Genomic DNA, 26041 nt, shown 5'->3' on the forward strand with positions numbered 1-26041 from the left:
GCTTCTCTACGGCACTAAAACTGCCACTAGAGAAAAGTCTGATCCTTTTGTAGCAGAAACATAATCACAAGCCTTACTTGACTTTTTTTATTGCTGCCTAAAAGCTACAGTTGAAATGCGTCAGAGGAAGTATGTGCATTGCTTGGAAGACGCAAGCTGCAACTACATGACAACTTGTGGCAAATTATTATATATATACATATATATATATATATATATATATATATATATATATATATATATATATATACACACATACACACTTTGATATGTGAGTCTGGTTTTCCTGGGGGCCGATCGCAGCCCCCAGGTAAACCACACATGCATTGACAAAAGTGATCTATATATATATATATATATATATATATATACACAGGGAGTGCAGAATTATTAGGCAAGTTGTATTTTTGAGGGCTAATTTTATTATTGAACAACAACCATGTTCTCAATGAACCCAAAAAACTCATTAATATCAAAGCTGAATATTTTTGGAAGTAGTTTTTAGTTTGTTTTTAGTTTTAGCTATGTTAGGGGGATATCTGTGTGTGCAGGTGACTATTACTGTGCATAATTATTAGGCAACTTAACAAAAAAAAATATATACCCATTTCAATTATTTAATATTACCAGTGAAACCAATATAACATCTCAACATTCACAAATATACATTTCTGACATTCAAAAACAAAACAAAAACAAATCAGTGACCAATATAGCCACCTTTCTTTGCAAGGACACTCAAAAGCCTGCCATCCATGGATTCTGTCAGTGTTTTGATCTGTTCACCATCAACATTGCGTGCAGCAGCAACCACAGCCTCCCAGACACTGTTCAGAGAGGTGTACTGTTTTCCCTCCTTGTAAATCTCACATTTGATGATGGACCACAGGTTCTCAATGGGGTTCAGATCAGGTGAACAAGGAGGCCATGTCATTAGATTTCCTTCTTTTATACCCTTTCTTGCCAGCCACGCTGTGGAGTACTTGGACGCGTGTGATGGAGCATTGTCCTGCATGAAAATCATGTTTTTCTTGAAGGATGCAGACTTCTTCCTGTACCACTGCTTGAAGAAGGTGTCTTCCAGGAACTGGCAGTAGGACTGGGAGTTGAGCTTGACTCCATCCTCAACCCGAAAAGGCCCCCCAAGCTCATCTTTGATGATACCAGCCCAAACCAGTACTCCACCTCCACCTTGCTGGCGTCTGAGTCGGACTGGAGCTCTCTGCCCTTTACCAATCCAGCCACGGGCCCATCCATCTGGCCCATCAAGACTCACTCTCATTTCATCAGTCCATAAAACCTTAGAAAAATCAGTCTTGAGATATTTCTTGGCCCAGTCTTGACGTTTCAGCTTGTGTGTCTTGTTCAGTGGTGGTCGTCTTTCAGCCTTTCTTACCTTGGCCATGTCTCTGAGTATTGCACACCTTGTGCTTTTGGGCACTCCAGTGATGTTGCAGCTCTGAAATATGGCCAAACTGGTGGCAAGTGGCATCGTGGCAGCTGCACGCTTGACTTTTCTCAGTTCATGGGCAGTTATTTTGCGCCTTGGTTTTTCCACACGCTTCTTGCGACCCTGTTGACTATTTTGAATGAAACGCTTGATTGTTCGATGATCACGCTTCAGAAGCTTTGCAATTTTAAGAGTGCTGCATCCCTCTGCAAGATATCTCTCTATTTTTGACTTTTCTGAGCCTGTCAAGTCCTTCTTTTGACCCATTTTGCCAAAGGAAAGGAAGTTGCCTAATAATTATGCACACCTGATATAGGGTGTTGATGTCATTAGACCACACCCCTTCTCATTACAGAGATGCACATCACCTAATATGCTTAATTGGTAGTAGGCTTTCGAGCCTATACAGCTTGGAGTAAGACAACATGCATAAAGAGGATGATGTGGTCAAAATACTCATTTGCCTAATAATTCTGCACTCCCTGTATATATATATATATATATATATATATATATCGATCTATCGATAAATAGATGTAGATAGATATATCTATCTAAATAGATAGCTATATCTATATATATAGATATAGCTATCTATATCTATACCTAGATATAGATATAGATATATATATATATATGGAAAATGTCACTTACCCAGTGTACATCTGTTTGTGGTATGAGACACTGCATATTCACATGCTGTGCATATCCTGCCATCTAGTGTTGGGCTCGGAGTGTTACAAGTTGTTTTTCTTCGAAGAAGTCTTTTCGAGTCACGGGACCGAGTGACTCCTTCCTTTCAGCTCCATTGCGCATGGGCGTCGACTCCATCTTAGATTGTTTTCCCCGCATAGGGTGAGGTAGGAGTTGGTAGGATAAGGATACTAAAGCTGCCCATGCAATAGAGTAGATATGTATGTACATAGTTTGTGGTAAAGGAATATTTATTTACATATATACAATTTAAATGCAACTAAAACGGCTACAGGCTCCCGGGGAGGTGGGAGGGCCTATGTGAATCTGCAGCGCAACATGCCACAAACAGATGTACACTGGGTAAGTGACATTTTCTGTTCAATGGCATGTGCAGCTGCAGATACTCATGCTTTGCATAGACTACAAAGCAGTAATCCTCCCACAAGAGGTGGTCAGCCTGTAGGAGTTGAAGTTGTTTGGAATAATGTAGGAAGTTGGCTTTGTATGTACTATTTCAAAGTAAGAAATAGCATGCACAGAGTCCAAGGGTTCCCCTTAGAGGTAAGATAGTGGCTAAAAGAGATAATTCTAATGCTCTATTTTGTGGTAGTGTGGTCGAGCAGTAGGCTTATCAGGGGGTAGTGTTAAGCATTTGTTGTACACACACAGGCAATAAATGAGGAACACACACTCAAAGACAATTCCAGGCCAATAGGTTTTCATATAGAAAATATGTTTTCTTAATTTATTTTAAGAACCACAGGTTCAAGATTTACAAACAATACTTTAAATGAAAGGTATTTCACTTAGGAACTTTGAATTAGCAAAATAGCAAATACAGTTTTCACACAAATGGCAATAAGCTATTTTAAAACTAGACACTGCAATTTTCAACAGTTCCTGGGGGAGGCAAGTGTTTGTTAGTTTTGCAGGTAAGTAAACCACCTACAGGGTTCAAAGTTGGGTCCAAGGTAGCCCACCGTTGGGGATTCAGAGCAACCCCAAAGTTACCACACCAGCAGCTCAGGGCCGGTCAGATGCAGAGGTCAAAGTGGTGCCCAAAACGCATAGGCTTCAATGGAGAAGGGGGTGCCCCGGTTCTAGTCTGCCAGCAGGTAAGTACCCGCTACTTCGGAGGGCAGACCATGGGGGTTTTGTAGGGCATCAGGGGGGACACAAGTCAGCACAAAAAGTACACCCTCAGCGGCACAGGGACGGCCGGATGCAGAGTGCAAACAGGCATCGGGTTTGCAATAGGTTTCAATGGGAGACTCAGGGGTCTCTTCAGCGATGCAGGCAGGCAAGGGGGGGGGGGCTCCTCGGGATAGCCACCACCTGGGCAAAGGAGAGGGCCAGCTGGGGGTCGCTCCTGCACTGGAGGTCGGATCCTTCAGGTCCTGGGGCTGCGGGTGCAGTGGGTTTCCCAGGCGTCGGGTTCTTTGAAGCAGGCAGTCACGGTCAGGGGGAGCCTCTGGATTCCCTCTGCAGGCGTTGCTGTGTGGGCTCGGGGGGGGGGGGGTCAACTCTGGCTACTCACGGGCTCGCAGTCCCCGGGGAGTCCTCCCTGTAGTGTTGTTTCTCCGCAGGTCGAGCCAGGGGCGTCGGGTGCAGAGTGGAAAGTCTCACGCTTCCGGCGGGAAACGTGTAGTCCTTTAAAAGTTGTTTTTTTGTTGCAAGTTTTCAGTCTTTGTGGAACAGGGCCTGCAAGATGGAAGATTTCTAAAAGTCAGAGTCACCTCAGCTCAGGACACCTTAGGGGTTGTCCTGACTGGCCAGTGACTCCTCCTTGTTTTTCTCATTATCTCCTCCGGCCTTGCCGCCAAAAGTGGGGCCGTGGCCGGAGGGGGCGGGCATCTCCACTAGGCTCACCGCCAGGTGTTACAGTTCCTGCAGGGGGAGGTGAGAAGCACCTCCACCCAGTACAGGCTTTGTTCCTGGCCACAGAGTGACAAAGGCACTCTCCCCATGTGGCCAGCAACATGTCTGGTATGTGGCAGGCTGGTAAAACTAGTCAGCCCACACTGGAAGTCAGGTATGTTTTCAGAGAGCATCTCTAAGATGCCCTCTGGGTGTATTTCACAATAAAATGTGCACTGGCATCAGTGTTCATTTATTGTGCTGAGAAGTTTGATACCAAACTTCCCAGTTTTCAGTGTAGCCATTATGGTGCTGTGGAGTTCGTGTCTGACAGACTCCCAGACCATATACTCTTATGGCTACCCTGCACTTACAATGTCTAAGGTTTTGCTTAGACACTGTAGGGGCATAGTGCTCATGGACCTATGCCCTCACCTATGGTATAGTGCACCCTGCCTTAGGGCTGTAAGGCCTGCTAGAGGGGTGATTTATCTATGCCATAGGCAGTGTGAGGTTGGCATGGCACCCTGAGGGGAGTGCCAAGCAGTGTGTCTGTGCTGAGTGAGGGGTCCCCAGGGTGGCATAAGACATGCTGCAGCCCTTAGAGACCTTCCCTGGCATCAGGGCCCTTGGTACCAGTTACAAGGGACTTACCTGGATGCCAGGGTGTGCCAATTGTGGAGACAAAGGTACAGTTTTAGGGAAAGAACACTGGTGCTGGGGCCTGGTTAGCAGGCCTCAGCACACTTTCAAAGCACTTTTGGCATCAGCATAGGCAAAATGTCAGGGGGTGACCATGCCAAGGAGGCATTTCCTTACAAATAATGTTCTTAATACACCCTGTTCTACTGTAGCTTGTTGTGTAGCTAACACATCTACACAGTAATGCTTAGTAAATGTATGGGGTGTAGACCAAGTGGCTGCCTTACAAATCTCTGTCATTGGTATATTACCTAGAAAAGCCATTGTGGCACCTTTCTTTCTAGTGGAGTGTGCCCTTGGTGTAATGGGTAATTCTCTTTCAGCTTTGAGGTAACCGGTCTGAATACATCTGACTATCCATCTGGCTATGCCCTGTTTGGATATAGGGTTACCGGCATGAAGTTTTTGGAAAGCTACGAACAATTGTTTAGTTTTGCTAAATGCTTTTTTTCTGTCTATGTAATACATTAGCGCTCTTTTTATGTCTAATGTATGTAGTGCTCTTTCTGCTACCGAGTCTGGTTGTGGAAAAAAGACTGGGAGTTCAACTGTTTGGTTTAGATGAAACGGTGATATGACTTTTGGTAAAAAATTTGGATTTGTATGGAGAACCACTTTATGTTTGTGTATTTGTAGAAAGGGTTCTTGGATAGTTAACGCCTGTATTTTGCTAACTCTTCGTAGTGAAGTGATGGCTATTAGAAAAGCTACTTTCCAAGTCAAGAATTGGATTTGACAAGAATGCATGGGTTTAAATGGTGGACCCATGAGTCATGTAAGTACAATATTAAGATTCCACGAAGGTACTGGTGGGGTTCTTGGAGGTATGATCCTTTTTAGTCCTTCCATAAAGGCTTTAATAACTGGGATTCTAAAAAGTGACTTTGTATGTTTAATCTGCAGATAAGCAGATATTGCAGTGAGATGAATTTTGATGGAAAAAAAAAGCGAGATTTGCTTTTTGTAAGTGTAGTAAGTAACTAACAATGTTTTGTGTGGAGGCCTTTAACGGCGTGATTTGATTTGCTAGACAGTAGAAAACAAACCTTTTCCATTTATTAGCATAACAATGCCTTGTTTTCGGTTTCCTTGCTTGTTTAATGACTTCCATACAGTCATTTGAAAGGTTTAGATATCCAAATTTTAAGACTTCAGGAGCCAGATTGCTAGGTTGAGCGATGCTGGATTGGGGTGTCTGATCTGTTGTTAGTGTTGTGTTAACAGATCTGGTCTGTTTGGTAGTTTGATGTGCGGTACTACCGAGAAGTCCAACAGTGTGGTGTACCACGGTTGGTGAACCCACGTTGGTGCTATAAGTATTAGTTTGAGTGTGTTTTGACTCAGTTTGTTGACCAGGAAAGGAATGAGCGAGAGAGGGGGAGGGGGAAAAGAGTAAGCAAATATCCCTGACCAGCTGATCCATAGAGCATTGCCCTTGGACTGAGGGTGTGGGTACCTGGATGTGAAGTTTTGGCATTTTGCGTTTTGTTTTGTTGCAAACAGATCTCTGTTTGGTGTCCCCCAGCGGTAGAAGTAATCTTATAGAATCTGGGGATGTATTTCCCACTCGTAAGTTTGCTGGTGATCGCGACTGAGATTGTTGGCTAACTGATTGTGAATGCCTGGTATATATAGTGCTATCAGGCGACTGTTGTTGTGAATTGCCCAATGCCAAATTTTTTGTGCTAAGAGACACATTTGTGACGAGTGTGTCCCTCCCTGTTTGTTTAGATAATGCATTGTTGTCATATTGTCTGTTTTGACAAGAATGTGTTTGTGGACTAGAAGGGGCTGAAAGGCTTTTAGTGCTAGAAAGACTTCTAGCAGTTCTAAGAGATTTATGTGAAGTTGTTTTTGTTGACTGTCCCATTGACCTTGTATACTGTGATTGTTGAGGTGTGCTCCCCACCCAATCATGGAGGCGTCTTTTGTGATAATGGCGTGAGGCACTGGGTCTTGAAATGGCCGCCCTTTGTTTAAATTTACAGGGTTCCACCATTGAAGCAAAGAGTGTGTTTGGCGGTCTATCAACACTAGATCTTGGAGTTGACCCTGTGCCTGCGTCCATTGTTTTGCTAGGCACTGTTATAAGGGCCGCATGTGTAATCGTGCGTTTGGGACAATAGCTATGCATGAGGACATCATGCCTAGTAGTTTCATTACAAACCTGACCGTGTATTGTTGGTTTGGTTGCATGCTTGATCTTAAGTTTTTGAAACGATTGAACTCTTAGTGGGCATGGAGTGGCAATCGCCTTTTGTGTGTTGTGTGGCTCCCAAGTATTGTTGTATTTGGGATGGTTGCAAGTGAGATTTCTGGTAATTTATAGAAAACCCTAGTTTGTGTAGAGTATCTATTACATAGTGCGTGTGACTTTGACACTGGTGTTGAGTGTTGGCTTTTATTAGCCAATCGTCCAGATACGGGAATACGTGCATGTGAGGTCTCCTTAAATGAGCTGCTACTACAGCTAGGCATTTTGTAAATACCCTGGGTGCTGTTGTTATCCCGAAGGACAATACTTTAAATTGGTAATGTTTGCCTTGTATTACAAACCTGAGATATTTCCTGTGAGATGGATGAATGGGTATGTGAAAATACCCATCCTTTAGATCCAGTGTTGCCATGTATTCCCCTTGTTTTAGTAAGGGAACTACGTCCTGTAATGTTTCCATGTGGAAATGATCTGATTTGATGAAGAGATTTAACGTTCTGAGATCTAGAACTGGCCTTAACGTTTTTCCTTTTTTTGGAATAAGGAAATATAGGGACTAAACCCCTGTTCCTTTCTGATGATGAGGTACTAGTTCTATGGCTTGTTTTGCTAGTAGTGCTTGGACCTCTATTTGTAATAGGTCTAGGTGTTGTACCGACATTTTGTGTGTTCTTGGGGGAACATCTGGAGGGAACTTTGTGAATTCTATGCAATAACCATGTTGGATAATTGATAGAAACCATGTGTCCATGGCAATGGTTGCCCAATTGTTGTGGTATTTTGTTAATCTCCCCCCCCACACTGGTGATGTGTGTTGGGGGGAGTTTGACATTGAAGTCACTGCTTATACTAGGCGTCTGTTTGGCAGGCTGAAATTTTCCTCTTCCTCTTGGGAACTGTCCTCTGTAGGAACCACGAAACCCCCCTCTTTGGTACTGAGACTGGTAAGTGGGTTTTGTTTGGGAGTTGGATGGCTTTGAGGGTTGGTGTCTAAACCCTCCCCTAAACTGTGACTTCCTAAATGTTCCCCTGTATTGAGAAGACTAGAGCGTGCCCATGGCTTTGGCCGTGTCCGTGTCCTTTTTCATTTTCTCTATTGCAGTTTCCACATCCGGCCCGAATAGTTGGTGTTGGTTGAACGGCATATTTAATACCGCCTGCTGTATCTCTGGCTTAAAAACAGAACTTCGCAGCCATGCATGCCTTCTGATGGTAACTGCTGTATTGACAGTCCATGCCGCTGTATCAGCAGAGTCTAGTGCAGAGCGGATTTGGTTGTTGGAGATGGCCTGTCCCTCCTGCACCACCTGTTGAGCACGTTTTTGATCCTCCTTTGGCAGATGTTGGATAAGGTCCTGCATCTCGTCCCAATGTGCTCTGTCGTAACGGACAAGGAGGGCTTATGAGTTGGCGATACGCCACTGATTGGCCGCTTGCGACGCCACTCTTTTCCCTGCCACGTCGAACTTACGGCTTTCTTTATCAGGGGGTGGCGCATCCCCGGACTGTGAATTTGCTCACTTTCTTGCAGCCCCCACTACAACTGAGTCCAGAAGGAGCTGTTGTGTAATAAACACAGAGTCTGACGGGGCGGTTTATATTTTTTCAACCCTTGGCGTGATGGCCCTTCCTTTTACTGGTTCTTGAAAAACCTGTTGTGCATGTTTTAGCATGCCCGGTAACATTGGCAGGCTTTGATACGAAGCATGCGTGGATGCCAGAGTGTTAAACAGAAAGTCATCCTCCACTGGTTCTGAATGCATTGTAACATTGTGATATGTTGCTGCTCTGGCCAGTACCTGTGTGTAAGACGTTCTATCCTGTGGAGGTGAAGGCTTTGAAGGATAACCCTCAGGACTGTTGTCCGAAACTGGTGGGTCGTATAGATCCCAGGGGTCCGCATCGTCCTGCGTCATCCCAGTATGTGTGGGTGACTGTGCCATTGGTGTACCCACTGGTGACAGTTGCGGCAATTGAAGTGGGGATGTTTGTGGTGAGAAATGTGGTGGTGGTGGTGACTTTTCTCTAACCACTTTGGGTTTTGGTTGCATTTCAGTTTCATGAAAAGCCAGTTTTCTCTTAAACTTGAGCGGAGGGATGGTTTGTATTTTCCCTGTGTCTTTTTGAATTTGTAGTCTTGGTTGAGTTTGGTCAAGCTCTTCCAAATCCAGTTCCTGCTCGAATCGGTGCCTTTCCTTGAGCTGTTGAGAGAGCCCCTGCTCTTCCGTATAAGAAGACTTTTTCGGCTCTGAAGCAGTTTTTTTCGGTACCGAAACCCCGATGGACACTGTCGGTCTCGGCTCCGAGAAGCTTTTCCGACATTTGCTCGACTCGACCAATCGATGTTGACTCTTTTCGGTGCCGGTTTTTTGACCCGAGTCGGAAGACTTTGGCATTATTTTGGCCTTTTTCGGTGCCGATGATGGTATTTGATCACTGCCTTTTTTGTGGGTCGAGCCATGGACTTCCGGAAGTGGCGTCCCAGAGGCCTTTTGTTTCTTTATCTGACCTTGGGTCTGGGACGGGGCAGGTGTACTCACTTTTTGCGCCGCCGTCAGGGGCCGTCTGAGTCATCCGAGTCCGAACCTTGAATAGAAATTCTCATTTCTTCCTCCTCGACGTCGAGGTGTTGTGTCTGCTTCGATGCCATCTGCAAACGTCTTGCATGTTGATCTCTTAGGGTCTTCTTGGATCGAAAAGCTTTGCAGGCCTCTTCGACGACAGGTGTGGTCAGGCCGACCAGGCCTCGGTTAAGTGCGGAAGCCCCGAAGGGCCGCCGAAGCGGTCTTGTTGTCGGTGCCGATGTATTTATACTAAACCGGTCCCGAACGTAAACAATACCAACGGGTTTCGATGTTTTCCCGATTCAAATTACGAAGCGAAGAGGAACAAGTCCGAACCCGATGACAGAAAGAAAACAATCTAAGATGGAGTCGACGCCCATGCGCAATGGAGCCGAAAGGGAGGAATCACTCGGTCCCGTGACTCGAAAAGACTTCTTCGAAGAAAAACAACTTGTAACACTCCGAGCCCAACACTAGATGGCAGGAACAGTGCACAGCATGTGTATCTGCAGCTACACATGACATTGAACATATATATATATATATATATATATATATATATTTTTTAGTAGTTGTATGGTTTCCTTGGGGGCCAAAATGGCGGTGGTGGGTCAGGGGGGCGGCCAGTTTTCCAAGTGAAATCCCTGGTGTCTAGTGGTGTTTCCTGGCCCCCGATTGCAGCTGTGCCAGGGCCAGGAAATGCGTTCAGGAAGGCCTTGTATGAAAGGGGAAGAGTCTCCCCTTTCATACAAGGCCTTCCCGAACGTCGAGAAGGCCGCTTGGGGCCGTTTTCCCCATCAAAGCAGGAAGCGGCTTTACGCCCGCTTCCTGCTCTGATAGGGAAAACAACAATGTGACGTCCGCACGCCTTGTGGCGCACTGATGTCACAAGGGGGCGGGGGGAGACAGGGAAAAGCTTCTGTGTCTCCCGGGTAGTGGGAAAATTAAAATAAAAAATCCTCGAGTGCGACGCACCCGAGGATTTACTGATCTCCTCCCTGGTGTCGGGCACTGGTCAGTGCCCGACGCCCGCACTCAACAGGTTAAGGTAGCATGTTTGAATACATCTCATGATCCATGAGATGGTAATCCTTGTTTTGAAATGAGATTACCTTGATGATGTTGGAAAGCAAAAAATAGCTGTTAGTTTTCCTAAAGTCCTTTGTTTTGTCTACATAATACATTAGAGCTCTTTTAAGATCAAGAGCGTGTAGAGCTCTTTCAGCAGTAGAGTCTGGCTGTGGAAAGAAGACTGGCAATTCCACTGACTAATGTGAAAAGGTGAAACCACTTTAGGCAAAAAATGTGGATTTGTCCTAAGTAATACTTTGTGTACTTGGAAGAACAGTTCTTCTAGAGTAAATGTCTGAATTTCACTTACTATTCTTAATGAAGTACTTGCCACTAAGAAAGCAACCTTCCATGTGAGAAATTGAATAGCACAAGAGTGCATGGGTTCGAATGGGGGGCCCATAAGTCTTGTGAGCACAATATTAAGATTCCATGCAGCTGGTCCATCCAACTGGTGGGGTTCTGGTTGGAATAATGCGTTTAAGTCCTTCCACAAATTCTTTTATGACAGGAACTCTAAAGAGAGAGGTATGTTGTATGTTTTGTAGGTAGGCTGATATGGCCGTTAGATTAATCTTAATAGAGAAAAATGCAAGGTTTGCTTTTTGTAAATAAAGCAAATAGCACACAGTATCTTGTACTGATGCTTTAAGTGGATCTATATTTTTTGGTTCATAGTAGTATACAAACCGTTTCCATTTATTTGCATAGCATTGTCTGGTTTTTGGTTTACGTGCTAGTTTTAGAACGTTCATACATTATAATGGAATCTGTAAATATCCAAACTCTATGACTTCAAGAGCCAAATTGCTAAGTTGAGCACAGTGGGATTCGGTTGCCTGATTTGACCTCTGTTCTGAGTTAACAGGTTTGGTCTGTTTGGAAGCGTGTGATGAGGCACTACTGACAGATCTAAGAGTGTTGTGTACCAGTGTTGGCGTGCCCACCTAGGGGCTATGAGTAACATGGTGAGAGAAGTTTGACACAGTTTGTTGACCAGAAATGGAATTAGCGAGAGGGGGGGAAAAGCGTAAGCAATATCCCTGACCAGTTGATCCATAGAGCATTGCCCTTGGACAGAGGGGGTGTGGGTGCCTGGATGAGAAGTTTTGGCATTTTGCGTTTTTGCTTGTTGCGAATAGGTCTAATTCTGGTGTCCCCCAATTTTGAAAGTACTGCTGAAGTACCTGAGAGTGAATCTCCCATTCGTTTATCTGTTGGTGTGTCCTGCTTAGCAGGTCCGCTAGCTGATTGTGTATTACTGGGATGTATTCTGCTAGTAAGTGAAGGTGATTGTGAATTGCCCATTTCCAAATTGTTTGGGCTAGAAGGGATAGTTGAGATGAATGTGTCCCCCCCCTTGTTTCTTCAGATAATACATGGTTGTCATGTTGTCTGTTTTTATCAAGACAGTTTTGTGTTGGAGGAGGGGTTGAAACGCTTTTATGGCAAGGAACACAGCTAAAAAATGTAATTGGTTTATGTGATAAGTTAACTGTTTTGAATTCCATTCCCCTTGTATGGTAAGGTTGTTGAGATGAACTTCCCAACCTATCATTGATACATCTTGTTATTGTGGTCTGAGGCACAGGGTCCTGAAATGACCGCCTCTTTATTAAATTTCTGTGATTCCACCATTGAAGGGACTTGTGCGTCTGGCGGTCTAAGAACACTAGATCTTGCAACTGCCCCTGTGCTTGAGACCACTGTTGTGAGAGGCACTGTTGTAGTGTTCTCATATTTAATCTTGCATGCAGTACTATTGCTATGAAGGATGCCATTATTCCCAATAGTCTCATGACAAAACTTACTGTATAGTGTTGATTTGGCTGCATCTGTGATATAAGGTTTTGGAAAGCTTGTATCCTTTGTGGATCTGGGTAGGCTAAGGCTTTTTGTGTACTGAGAATAGCACCTAGATAAGGTTGAACCTGTGCTGGTTGAAGATGCGATTTTCTGGTAATTGACAGTGAACCCTAATGTGTGTAGGGTTTCTATTGTATATTGAGTGTGTTGTTGACATTGTATAATATTGCTTGATTTTATTAGCCAATCATCTAGAAAAGGAAGGACATGCATGTGTTGTCTTCTTAGGTAAGCTGCTACTACCGCTAGACATTTTGTGAATACTCTTGGAGCTGTTGTTATGCCGAATGGTAGAACTTTGAATTGGTAGTGGTTTCCCGCTATCACAAACCTCAGGTATTTTCGGTGAGCTGGATGTATGGGGAAATGAAAATATGCATCTCCGAGATCTAATGCAGTAATGTAATCTTGTTTTTGTAGTAGTAGAATGACGTCCTACAGAGTTACATGTGAAAGTGTTCTGACAGGATATATAGATTTAGTGGTCTGAGATATAGAATGGGTCTGAGAGTGACATTTTTTGGGAATGAAGAAGTATAGTGAGTATACCCCTGTTCCCTGTTGAGATTTTGGGACTAATTATATTTCCTCTTTTAGTAGTAGTGAGTGTAGTTCTTGTTGTAACAGAACATTGTGTGCTGGGGACAGTCTGCGATAACGAGGAGGAATGTTTGGAGGGGTCGAAATCAATTCTAGGCAATAACCATTGCAGATACTTGAAGTTACCCATTGGTCTATGGTGATATTATGCCATTGGGAGTGGAATTGCTGCAGTCTGACCCCCACAGGTGATGTGTGGGGTTGTGGTATGCTTATGAAGTCACTGTTTTGATGCAGTAGTGACACTTTTTGAGGCCTAGAATTTGCCTCTGCAGTTTTGTCCTCTATAAGAGCCTCTAAATCCTCCTCTCTGGTATTGTTGTTGGCCTTGTTTAGGATGGGAGGTAGAAGCATCTGTAGATTGGGGCTTGAATCCTCCTCTAAATTGTTGTTTACGAAAGGAGCCTCTATAAGGTGTTGTGTATAGGGCTCCCATTGCTTTAGCAGTGTCTGAATCTTTCCTGAGTTTTTCTATTGTGGTGTCAACCTCAGGACCAAACAGGTGTTTCTTATCGAATGGCATATTTAGTACTGCCTGTTGTATTTCTGGTGTGAATCCAGAAGATCTTAATCATGCATGTCTGCGTATGGTTATAGCAGTATTAATGCTCCTAGCTGCTTTATCTGCAGCATCAAGAGGAGACCTTATCTGATTGCTGCTTATTGCCTGACCTTCTACAACAATTTGTTGAGCCCTCTTCTGATGTTCTTTTGGCAGGTGTTGTAATTCCTGCATTTCGTCCCAGTGTGCCCTATCATATCTTGCTAGCAAGGCCTGTGAATTGGCAATGCACCATTGGTTAGATGCCTGTGTAGCTACCCTCTTGCCAGCAGCATCAAACTTCCTGCTTTCTTTGTCAGGGGAGGGGTATCCCCTGACGATAGGCTATTGGCCCTTTTTCTGGCAGCATTGACAACAACAGAGCCTGATATGTAATGTAAGCTGGATCTGTAGGTGCAGGCTTGTATTTTTTATCTATACGTGGTGTTAAAATCCTAGCTTTAAAAGGTTCCTTAAATATTTCGTCCGCGTGCTTGATCATGCCAGGCAGCACTGGTAGGCACTGGTAATGACAATGCGTGGAAGGATAGTGTATTGAAAAGGAAATCCTCTTCTAATGGCTCACTAGGCATAAATACCCCATGGTACGCAACTGCCCTAGAGATGACCTGTGTGTATGCAGTTGTATCCTATGGAGGGGAAGGTTTTGAGGGATATAGGTCTGGGTCATTTGTTGGTATGGGATCTGGCCAAGGATCAATTGTATCACCATGCGAATAAGTGTGTGAGTGAGTTGGTGAAGGCAATGGTGGTGGATAACAGGTGGTGGTGAAAAAGAAAGTTGTGGCGAATGTGGTGGAGAATTTTGCAAGGGTAATGGCTTCTCCTTCCTTTTAAATAATCTTTGCTGGTGGTGGAGCAGTATCAAGATGTTCTTGAAAAGCCAGCTTTCTTTTTGTCTGTGGAGGAGGTGCAGCAATGATCCTCCCAGTCTCTTTGTGGCTATGAATCCTTGACTGATTCATCAATGATCTCAAGAATTGGTTGAATGTCAACGTCTTCAGAAATTTATTCTGATGTTTTTGGTGACTTAAAGACATTTGATGAACAGTCCTCTGAGTTGTGCTTTAATCGGCTAAAAGTCCTTTTTCCTCTGTAAATGAATATTTTTTTCGGCTCCGAAGTTGGCAATTTTTTCGGTCCCCAAAATGCAGCTTGGTGTTTCAGCTCCGAAGCAGGACATAGAGGTTTTGACTCCTAAGAGTGTGAATGTCGGCTCGGCTCGAATGTGGAGCTTTTGGTAGATTTGCTCGACTTCGGTATCAAAGCTGGTGTGGCCTTTTTCGGCACCGAACCCGAAGGTCAGTCGCCAATTATTTTCTTTCATGTCGAACCATGGCTCTCTGGCAGTTGTGCACCCAAGGCATTCAATGTTTTTTTTAGTAGTGGGTGTAGGGGCAGTTGAACTCACATGCTGAGCCGCAGTGATGGGTTGGCTATCCTCCTCAGTCTTCTTCCGCTGGCCTCAATGGGCAAGTGGAACCAGGAAATTTGAATTGTGTGCAGACCTCTAGAGCAAATAATGTGGTGAATTACACCAGAGGAGAGCTGGCTAGGGACTCGAGGTAAAACAACACTATGGCACCCGACGACCTGTGTGATGTAATCAGTATAACACATTTTAAAGGAGAAATCAAGCATTCCTTTATGAGAACCAAGGTACTGCCCATGACGGTGATCAAAGGTGTTGTGGACATGGATGCACTACATACTCTTGTGGGGGCAGGAGAGGAGCACCAACTGCTTTAACGAAGAAGATTTAAGAATGATCACAAACTTAGGAATGAAAATAATTACTTCAAATTTTAACTCGCCACGATGCTCATCAAAATCAAACAGAAGGTTGACACTATCTGAGAAAAAAGGCCTTCGAACAGTAAAGTCAATAAAAGACGTAGTGCACAGTGAGCTCCATATTCTGAAACTGATAGACTGAGGAAAAAACAAATCATGTTCTATTAGGGAGGGTCAGAGGACCTACAGAGGTGCGGAAGGAGGACAAACTCAAGAGCAGAAATGAAGGTTGAAATAAAGAATTTATTCAAATAATCAGCAGCCGATGAAGCAGAATCTGGCATCAAAGTAGACAGGGTACATGCATTAGGACAACCAACTAAAGTGAGAGAGAAAACACTCAGAAAAAGTGCTAGTCAAGCCTCCCTTGTTCTTAGGTAAAGTGTTATTCATTATGGCTTTCCATAAGAAAGAGAATATTTTGTTGGTGCACTGCATCCTAAAATACTCAACCCTGCATGCTTGTGAATGGTTTTAGAACACTGGTTGTAGGGTGGCTCACAGAATAGCCAGTGTGGTTGCATGACAGAAGACTACTTGTGGGTGGGTTTAGTAGAGGAAGGAATATTTGAGGGGCAGGCCAGGACTTAAGTCATAGGCCTACTTAAAGGCAAGATGAATGTATTTCTGGTTTATTTACATTAAGGGCATTTTAGAGGTTAGTCCTCTAGAACAGATTAAATAGGTTCTGTGGGTAATTTGCCTCCTGGTCACACAAATGTGTGCGGGAATGAGTTGAGTGATGAAGCTGGAATCCAAACTTAGTAGGAAAATGTGTAAGGAAAAAATAAGATCTGACTCAAGTATGTAATGCCGGTCGATTTATTAGTTTTTGTGTCAAGTGTAAAATCAGCAGACAAGTCTTACATCTTTTTTGGATTGCACAGTCTCTTTTATCCCAACAGTTGTTTTTCTTCTGGAATAGAAGAGAATCTATGCTCTTCTCAGTTCATTGTCCCATTCAGGGTTAGAGGTCAAGAAACACACAAGCTCGGTTGGCCCTGACAGACTGACAGTTGAATTATATAAATGTGTAGTCAAGGACGTGGCGGGGCACATGCTAAAGATGTTCAGGGAAGCCAGGTGGGTGGGAATTCTCCCAGAGGACCAAAGAATTGTGGTAATACCAAAAAAGGGTAAGAGCCCAGATGACTGTAGTTCGTATTGGCTGATTTCCCCCTTAAAAGGAGGAGGGGGGGGGGGGGTGGGGAAGATTGCTACTAGGCTCAAAAAGATAATTACAACCCTGATACATCCAGATCAGTCTGGATTCATGCCCCACAAAAGTACGAGGCTCAAACTGAGACAGCTATACAGTGTCATGCAAATGACAGACACACAAGACCATGAGGACGTGGTTCTGATGTCACTGGATGCGCGCATGGCATTTGACATTATTGAATGGTCCTACCTATTCACGGCTCTCACACAGTTGGGGATCGGCCCACCCTTCGTACATGAGTTAAGCTTTTATATCAGGCTCGGAAGGCGAGGGTACGGGTAACCGGGTGACCTCCCAATCATTTGCCTTGCAAAAGGGAATGAGGCACGGCTGCCCCCTTTCCCCGATACTCTTTGCCCTGGCACTGGAGCCACCAGCAGCCTGGTCACCTCTGGTGACAGAAATTACAGGAGGGAATAGGGAGGAGCATATCTCTCTGTACCCAGATGACATAATGTATGCAACCAAACCGCAAAGCATGGTGGATAGGTTGATCGACATCTTCCAAATATTTGGGCCTTATTCTGGACAGAAATCAACTGGGATAAGTCCCTTGTTTTCCCCCTTGACTCTTCTATGGAGCAGAGCTTGCGCCATTTGTTGGAACGCCTACGTAGAGATGTGGTGCATTGAAGGGGGCTGCCAGTATCCTTAAAGGGGAGGGCAGTATTATTCAAGATGATGGCCCTCCTCTGTCTAGTGTATGTCCTGCAGAACACGCCATTTCGGGTACCACATGAAATGTTCAGGGAAATGAATTGCCAAGTACGCCGGCTTCTGTAGGATGGGGTACATCCAGAATATATCTCTGTCCAAGCTCCAACTCGGAGTATTCGAAGGTGGGCTGGCAGTGCCCGATATTCACCTATACTACTGGGCAGCGCAACTATGCACCATAAACAAGTGTTTCTTTGCGGCAAGGGAGGACCCAGCATTTCGAGTAGACAAAGAGGCAATCGGAGATAAGGGCTATCTGTCACTTCTCTATGGTGATGGGCAAAAGGGGCGGCTGCCAATACACACGCAAACAGTGGTCCGAGTGTGGAGGGAGGCAAGCAAATTTCTTGGCTGGGAGGTCAGGCTGACATGCAGCACACCTATCTGGAGCAGCAGACTGTTGTGCGAGGTAGGGAAATTGCAAGGCTTTAGACGATGGGGCTTATTGGCATAGACTGTTTGGGAGACATCTGGAGAGGTTGATTGCTCCTGCCTTTTGTAGATCTGGCAAAAGAATATGGAATGAGCAATTCCAAAGGTTTCCGATACATTCAACTGAAACATGCATTGCAAAGTCATATCCCAGAGGGGGAGCAGCTTCTGGAGTCTGCACCATTGGAAGGTGTGTTCCCCTCTGAACCCATGGCGACTAGGGCCATCTCTATAATCTATAGGAAGTTACTCAACAACTCTCCTGATCCCATGCAGAACCTCCTGGCGTCCTGGGAAGGCAATATTGGGCTTATCGAGGATGACTGGACAGAGGCAATACAGAGCCCTAGGGAAATCGCCATAAGGGCCGATTTTAGGTTAGTACAACTGAGAATCCTACACAGGGCACATTACTCCAAGACACTGTTGCACCACCTGTGGAGGTGCGCTTCGGACCGCTGTGTTAGAAGTTAGGACATGGTGGGATCCTCTTTCCACATCCTATGGGAATGTCCCATGATAAAGAAATTCTGGAGGGAGATAACACAAATTATGTCCAAGGTTATGGCCTGGAGATACCGCTGGAGCCCAGGTGGCTGCTATTACACATTATTGGGGCAGAAGCATGGCCCAAAGATCAGAGAATCTGGATATGGGTGGCGACAGGAGTAGCCAAGCAAAATATTGCGAGGTTGTTTGGGGCGAATGGTACTCCAGAGATCCTTGACTAGCAGAGAGATATGGATTTGTGCCAGCTGGCAGAACAGGTTATTTACCACAGCCACGGTTGCCAGAAGAATTATGAGAAAGGAGGGTCTGGATGGTCGACATACAGAGATGCAGAGTGCTAACCGAGGGAGGTGTAAGGGGTGGGGGGAGCCCAGAGGAAGGGAAGTCAGGGAACGGGGGTGCAGCCACATACAAAGTTCGAGCCACATTGTGGGAAGTTCTATGTGCCTAGGTCATCTTGCGTTGTTGTACCTGTTAGAGCTTCTAGCTTACTTGACTGTAATGACCATCTTATGTATGTTCCAAACCATGCATTGTATGCGGAGCATAGTTTAACAATAAAAATATATTTTTTTAAATAGAAACACATATGCCTAACTCCTGGAGGCTATTGAATGCACAAAAATAGGAGAGCTCATCAGTACTCCCCTGTCGCTCCCTTGGTATCTGTTCGCCCACCCCACTCCAAACGATTCTAGGTAAAGAGTCCTAGTGCATCCAATTTAAAGAAGGCGAGCCCATCAGAACCTCATTTTACACTTGGCATGTTCTTCCCAACTGCAAGGCAATAAAGGGTTATGTATCAAAATGAAGAATAAGCTCAACTTCCTAGGTTCCCAAAAGTACACCCTACTGATTATCTGGGAGAGAGCAGGTTCTCTTAGGAGGTGATAAGACTAGTGGTAGGTTGGGGCCTTCTTAGAGAGTGGAGTTACAATAAAACAAACCCCTTTTATTGTATCTCCACGCCCACTTGTCCTTACTATGTAAATTGCTCGAGGACAGAGGCTCCTTTAGGCACAAGATCTTAACATATGTCCTTCTGTGCTCCAGGTCGACTGGTCAGAGCTGAAACAGAACAATGGAATAAGTAATCAATGTTTATTGTGTGAACTAAAAAGAAGGTAGAAGGCTGTCCTTCTGAAAGGCAAACGAAGATAAGGGAGCATGGTCAAAGCATTTATGAAGTGACATTACTATCACATATAATAATATAGAGTCTCCACAGCCAATTTTATTGGCTGGTACTCTTTCTCCAAAGTAGTGTAGGGATGTTCACAGTAAAGAATTTAAAGTGTACAATATGGAATGAAGCCCTTCGGTAAACTGATGGGCTTGGATCATCCCTAATCTATGTGAGCTATGTAACATAAGACCAGACAGAAATGTTTCCAGGGATCCTGAAAGCCTTGTTCCTAATGATATTCCCAAGGTACTGATTTGAAACACTCTTCTGTAAGAAAGAGATAACTGGTTTAGTTTTGTAGTAAAACTGAAGAACAAACCCTCTGTGATACATGACAAATCTGGAGATGGCTCTCATCTGCTTCTTGGTTCTTCATGGTTTGAGGAATAATGCAGAGTGTGTCTACTTTGTTTATTTGACACTGTATCAATCCACTGCATGGGCACAGGCAAAGTACTGGACCTGCTGGAGATTAGTCACACAGTGGCATTAGCCGTTGGAGCGACTGCTCTCAAGATTTCAAACCCGCGTTCAGATATCTCATATGATTCCTTCAGAACTGAAAGTGACCATGTTATCTAGATGCGCAGCAACATATATAAAATGTGGATTTCACACAATTATCATGAGCTGCAACTACCTCGCAGGAGCACATGCAGACCAAAGGCAGGACCTTAAACTGGTACACAATACCAGGAATGGCAACAAACAATTCTATAGATCTGCCATTCTAAGGACAACCTGTTAATACCCTTCGGTCAGGCATCTGCTGTTTAGGCAGACTAGTGGTTTGCCCTAGCTTTTCTGGTAAAATCTGATGCCAGTTTACTGACACAGTACATCAGATCCCACTGCAGTATTAAGGCATTGTCGGATTGCGAAAAAAACTTAAACTGGCTGAATTAAGCAATATGATCTTATTGACTCGCCTGAATTCTCACTTCTCCTTTCCAGAACTTTTTAAAAGAACCAAGCACTTGGCAGGCCTTGAAAGCCTTAATCAGATTGAAAATGGCATCCCAACTGGTTCTAATATCCAGAGACATGGAAGACATGAAGACTTAGCAAGGAACTTAAGGAAGCTAACCATTTAAACAGTCCAAGCAGAATAAAGAAGTTATACAAACACCCAAAATTCCATTTGTTCAATATACTGATATTGTGCCACACTACTTCAACAACCTGATGTTCATCACCTTCTCCAGCAAAGTGCACCAAAAGAGGAAAGACAACAAGTGGCACAATTGCCCTAGTGTGATTCCGTTAGGCTTCAGTTTTGCTACACAGCATTGTGACTGAATGTACTCTTAGCTTAGCACAATTTTGACTCTGGGACAGTTATTCTTCCCTGTGCTCTAGGTAGCTGTCCCAGAGCAAATACACTTTGGTACTGTTTCATCCCTGGGCAATGAACATTGATTTTAGTACTATTTACCAGACAGGTCCACAAAATCCAGATTACAAAAATTCTGGCAATGGACATTACTGGAGTATTAAACTGACAATTAAGCTGTAACAAATCAAAAACACATAAATAATGTTGAAAGGATAACGCTGCCCACATGACATCCAAGCAGGAGGAAGATTTGTCATTTCTAAGCGTGAATGAGAATTGACAAAACTAAACAGTATTATTGTGTGGGTCTCTTCCCAGACATGCTGACATTATAGTAAACAAAATATGAACACATTTAGTTAGTTTCAAATCCATTTATGTTACAAAAAGGTAATTCTAAACCTATCATTGTTGGAAGAGAAACATTTCACAGACTAATGCGCCTCACACATTTATAAAAAGGTTCTTACTTCTGTAAAACTTCTTCTTGGCCACACACTTTCAGGATATAGCTTCCAATGTCAACTTGATTCAAATCATCATGAACCCAACAAAGTGCTTGCATGATAATAAGCTCAACTGGTGAACTCACTACAATAATTGGAAACAAAAGAAAAAATATTTGAAGTTACAAAATCTACAATTTAATTTATTTTGCAATAATACAAAAATGATTCACAAACTACAATTAACGTAAAGTGAGAATAAATAATCACAACTACAGTTGGCAAATAAGGAACATCTCTAAGAAGAGAGGAAATCGGAACGAAACTCGTTCAAGAAAACCTACACATTTTACTGATAAATTAAAAAGTGAATATTACAATTCATAGTGAGGATTGTTAATTTAGAAGCCTGGCAATTGCATAAAAATGTTTAAAAAAAGTAAAGTAACCGATATAGGATGAAATCACAGTCAGATGAACAGCAGTAAGAAACTGGTGAAGACAGATCTGATGCCCCTCAAGTGCCAATGCAGGAAATCAATTGCTTTCCTGATGGTTTCGTACTACTTTTGAGATCAGATGGCTTTGTGGATGGTTTCGTACTACTTTTGAGATCAGATGGCTCTGTGTTTTTCTCTCAAGATAAATGGTTTACAAAGAATGCCACTACTTGCTAAAACAAAGTAAGTCACTGATAAATAACATCCATGGGTGGTATACCAACATCTCTGCGTGGATAATATACAACAGAAGATCTCCATCAAACTTTAAGACTTGCCACCACATGAATGGGGAGGAAATGCAGGGTCAAGTCATTTGCCCAAGCACATTACACATACAAGGGATGGAAGACTTCTTAACATGTCACTATTTATTGAAGAGAAAGAGAGAGTGTGGGTGTGTGTGAGTGAGAGAGAGTGAGAGAGAGTGTGAGAGAGTGTGAGAGAGAGAGAGAGATGTGTGAGACAGTGTGAGTGTTAGTGGCTTTGTGCAATAAAGGTTTTTAGACCAGATACCATAAATCAGTTATTCACTGTTTAGAATCTTTGAAGGATGTGTACATTTTTAGAGACTAACACTTTGTCAATAACCAGTAGTTGTTCATGAAGCTATCATCCCATGTTTGCATCTCCTCTTTGTGTTAATACATGTTTTCCTCAAGGGTGGGGAGTTCACATTTTAACCTTCTGTTCATAAAATTATGTTTACTTATTTGTCTAAATGTCAACATTTAACTCATTAGGTGCACATATAGACCAAAAGAACGAGTTACTTACCTTCGGTAACGACTTTTCTGGTGGATACATTAGCTACCTGTGGATTCCTCACCTAATGAATACTCCCATGGCGCCAGCATTCGACGGAAATCTTCTTCCTAGTCTCTGCACGTCGACGAGGACGTCACTCTAGCCCACGCGATGCCGTCTGACGTCATACAGGCAATAAGAGGTCCTCGACGACGTGCCGACGTCAGTACCAACATTTTTTACGTGCATGAGAACAACAACCCAATGCAATGAAAGAGCAAGGCAACATCCCATAACCTTGTAAAATACACAATATTGCAATGAATAGCTGTAAATTTAATATAACTCTCTTTTATGCAAATCATGTATATACACAAAGATATATACATATATATACAGATAAATATACACAAGTATCCATATATACAACATCTATTGCAACCTTGAAGACCAAGAGGAGCGCACTCAAGGATTACTTGGCAAGACCAGAAAGGCAACGGGGAGGCGGGTGGGACCGTGAGGAATCCACAGGTAGCTAATGTATCCACCAGAAAAGTCGTTACCGAAGGTAAGTAACTCGTTCTTCTGATGGATACAACTACCTGTGGATTCCTCACCTAATGAATAGAGTCCCAAAGCAGTACCACGCCCGGTGGCGGGTGCCTAAATGGTCAAACCAAGAAATCCTGCAGCACTGACCGTGCAAAATGGCCGTCCCTTCTGACCTCAGAGTCCAAACAGTAATGTTTCGCAAAAGTGTGAAGGGACGACCAAGTTGCGGCCTTGCAGATGTCGACCACAGGAACACCTCTGGCCAAGGCCGAAGTGGCCGACTTAGCTCTGGTGGAATGAGCTCTAATGCCCTCAGGAGGATCCTTCTTTGCCAAAGAGTAACAGATTTTAATGCAAAGAACAACCCACCTGGAGAGTGTTCTCTTGTGGACTGCCTTTCCTCTCCTCTTGCCCACGTACCCGATGAACAGCTGATCCTCCAGCCTGAAATCCTTTTTTCTATCAATAAAGAAGCTCAACGCCCTCTTTGGGTCCAGACGGTGCAGTCTTTCTTCCTCTTTAGAAGGATGAGGCGGAGGATAGAACGTGGACAAAGTAATTGTCTGAGCCAAATGGAATGGTGAAACAACCTTCGGGAGGAAAGCAGCCTTGGTCCTCAACACCACCTTATCCCCTAAAAAGTTGTATAAGGGGGCTTTACCGATAAGGCCTGCAACTCACTCACTCTCCTTGCAGATGTTATAGCTACCAGGAAAACTGTTTTTATAACCAAATACCTTAAGGGGCAAGAATGCATAGGCTCAAAAGGGGACCCCATAAGGAAAGTCAGGACCAAGGACAAATCCCATTGCGGCATAACGAATGGTTTTGGAGGATATTTATTTAGAAGACCTTTCAAGAATCTGATAACAATAGGGGATTTAAATAACGATGGTTGGTCTGGAAGACAAATGAAGGCTGACAAGGCCGACAAATAACCCTTAATGGTAGCCACTGCACAACCTTTCTGCGCTAGAGACAGAGCAAAAGACAAAACGTCCGATCGATGAGCATGTAAGGGATCAATCTGCCTCTCTCCACATCACGCAACAAATTCAGAGCACCTATTAGCGTAGATAGATTTAGTGGAGTGTCGCCTGGCCGCTAATATAACATCCACTACATCAGGCGGAAGAGAGAAGGAACTCAGGTTGCCCCGTTCAATCTCCAGGCATGTAGGTGCAGACTCTGGAGGTTGGGGTGTAAAACCTGCCCCTGCGACTGCGAGAGGAGGTCTGCCCTGAAAGGGAGACGGAGCGGAGGGCACATTGGAGAGTTGGAGAAGGTCGGAGTACCACACCCTCCTTGGCCAATCCGGAGCTATTAAGATGACTAGCGCCCGGTCTTGGCGAATCTTCCTCAATACTCGAGGAATCAAGGGTATGGGAGGAAACGCGTAAAGCAACTGGCCGCACCAGGTTATTTGAAACACGTCCCCCAACGCTCCCTGCATCGGATACTGGAGGCTGCAGAATAACGGACAATGCGCGTTCTCGAGAGTGGCAAACAGATCTACCCGAGGAAACCCCCACCTTTGGAAGATCAAACAGGCTTGATCTGGATGGAGACGCCACTCGTGGTCTGCCGAGAATTGGCGACTGAGACCGTCCGCACGTACATTCAAGACCCCGGCCAGATGATTTGCTACCAAGCAAATCTGATGGTCCTTTGCCCAGGACCATAGTCGAAGAGGTTCTCTGCAGAGAAGGTACGACCCTACTCCTCCCTGTTTGTTTATGTACCACATCGTGGTAGTATTGTCCGTCAGGACCTGTACCGACTGACCACGAAGGGAAGGGAGGAAGGCCTTGAGAGCCAGACGTACAGCCCGTAACTCTAACAGATTGATATGAAACATCTGTTCCTCTGGAGACCAAAGGCCTTTGATCTCCAGATCCCCCAGAGGAGCTCCCCACCCTAGAGTGGAAGCATCCGTTATGACCGTGGCCACTGGTGGCGACTGCGCGAACTGCTTTCCTTGTGAAAGATTGTTGCTCGCAATCCAACACTTCAAGTCCACAGCAGCATCTCTGGAGATCTTGACAGCACCTTCTAGATCTCCTTTGTGTTGAGACCACTGCCTTCGGAGACACCACTGAAGAGCCCTCATGTGCCAGCGAGCATGTGTGACCAACAGAATGCAGGAGGCAAACAGACCGAGCAGACGAAGGACCTTGAGGACTGGAACTACCGCTCCACTTCGAAACATTGGAACCAATTCCTGAATATCTTGAATCCGCTGAGGCGGAGGAAAGGCTCAACTCAATGTTGTAATCAGTACTGCTCCTATGAACAGGAGGCGTTGAGAGGGCTCCAGGTGAGATTTGGGCTCGTTCACTGAAAAGCCCAGGTCGAACAACAACTGAGTCGTTGACTGCAGATGATGCAACACAAGCTCCGGAGACTTGGCTTTGATCAACCAGTCGTCCAAGTAAGGGAATACTGCTATCCCCTTCCTTCTGAGCTCTGCCGCAACCACCGACATCACCTTCGTTAAGACTTGAGGTGCTGAAGTAAGACCAAACGGAAGGACCGCAAACTGATAGTGCTGCGATCCTACCACAAACCGGAGATACTTCCTGTGTGACTTGAGTATCGGGATATGAAAGTAAGCATCCTGCAAGTCGACAGACACCATCCAATCTTCCTTGTTCAACGCCAAAAGCACCTGAGCTAGGGTCAGCATCTTGAACTTTTCCTGTTTGAGGAACCAATTCAAGATCCTCAGATCCAGGATTGGTCTCAACCGACCATCCTTCTTGGGAATCAGGAAATACCTTGAGTAACAACCTCGACCCCTTTCCTGCTCTGGGACCAACTCCACCGCGCCCTTTGAAAGGAGGACTTGTACCTCCTGTTCTAGCAACAAGAGGTGTTCTTCTGAACAATAAGATGGGCGAGGCGGGATGGGGGGCGGGAACTCCCGAAAGGGAAGGGTGTAGCCTTTTCCCACAATACTGAGAACCCAAGTGTCCGTTGTAATAGTCTTCCACTTGCGGAGAAAATGCCGTAATCT

The 26041-nt window shown here is 44.4% G+C and overlaps 1 protein-coding gene across 1 annotated transcript in view; it reads right to left on the reverse strand.

Annotated features, from left to right (window-relative positions):
- Positions 1 to 26041, reverse strand: part of PIK3C2A (phosphatidylinositol-4-phosphate 3-kinase catalytic subunit type 2 alpha) — an 852450-nt gene that overhangs the window by 667288 nt on the left and 159121 nt on the right. The window contains 1 exon segment of the mRNA XM_069223730.1: positions 21251 to 21371. Coding sequence (XP_069079831.1) covers positions 21251 to 21371 — 121 coding nt within the window.

This window comes from Pleurodeles waltl, chromosome 3_1 (genome assembly GCF_031143425.1).
Source record: "Pleurodeles waltl isolate 20211129_DDA chromosome 3_1, aPleWal1.hap1.20221129, whole genome shotgun sequence".
Taxonomy (NCBI): domain Eukaryota; kingdom Metazoa; phylum Chordata; class Amphibia; order Caudata; family Salamandridae; genus Pleurodeles; species Pleurodeles waltl.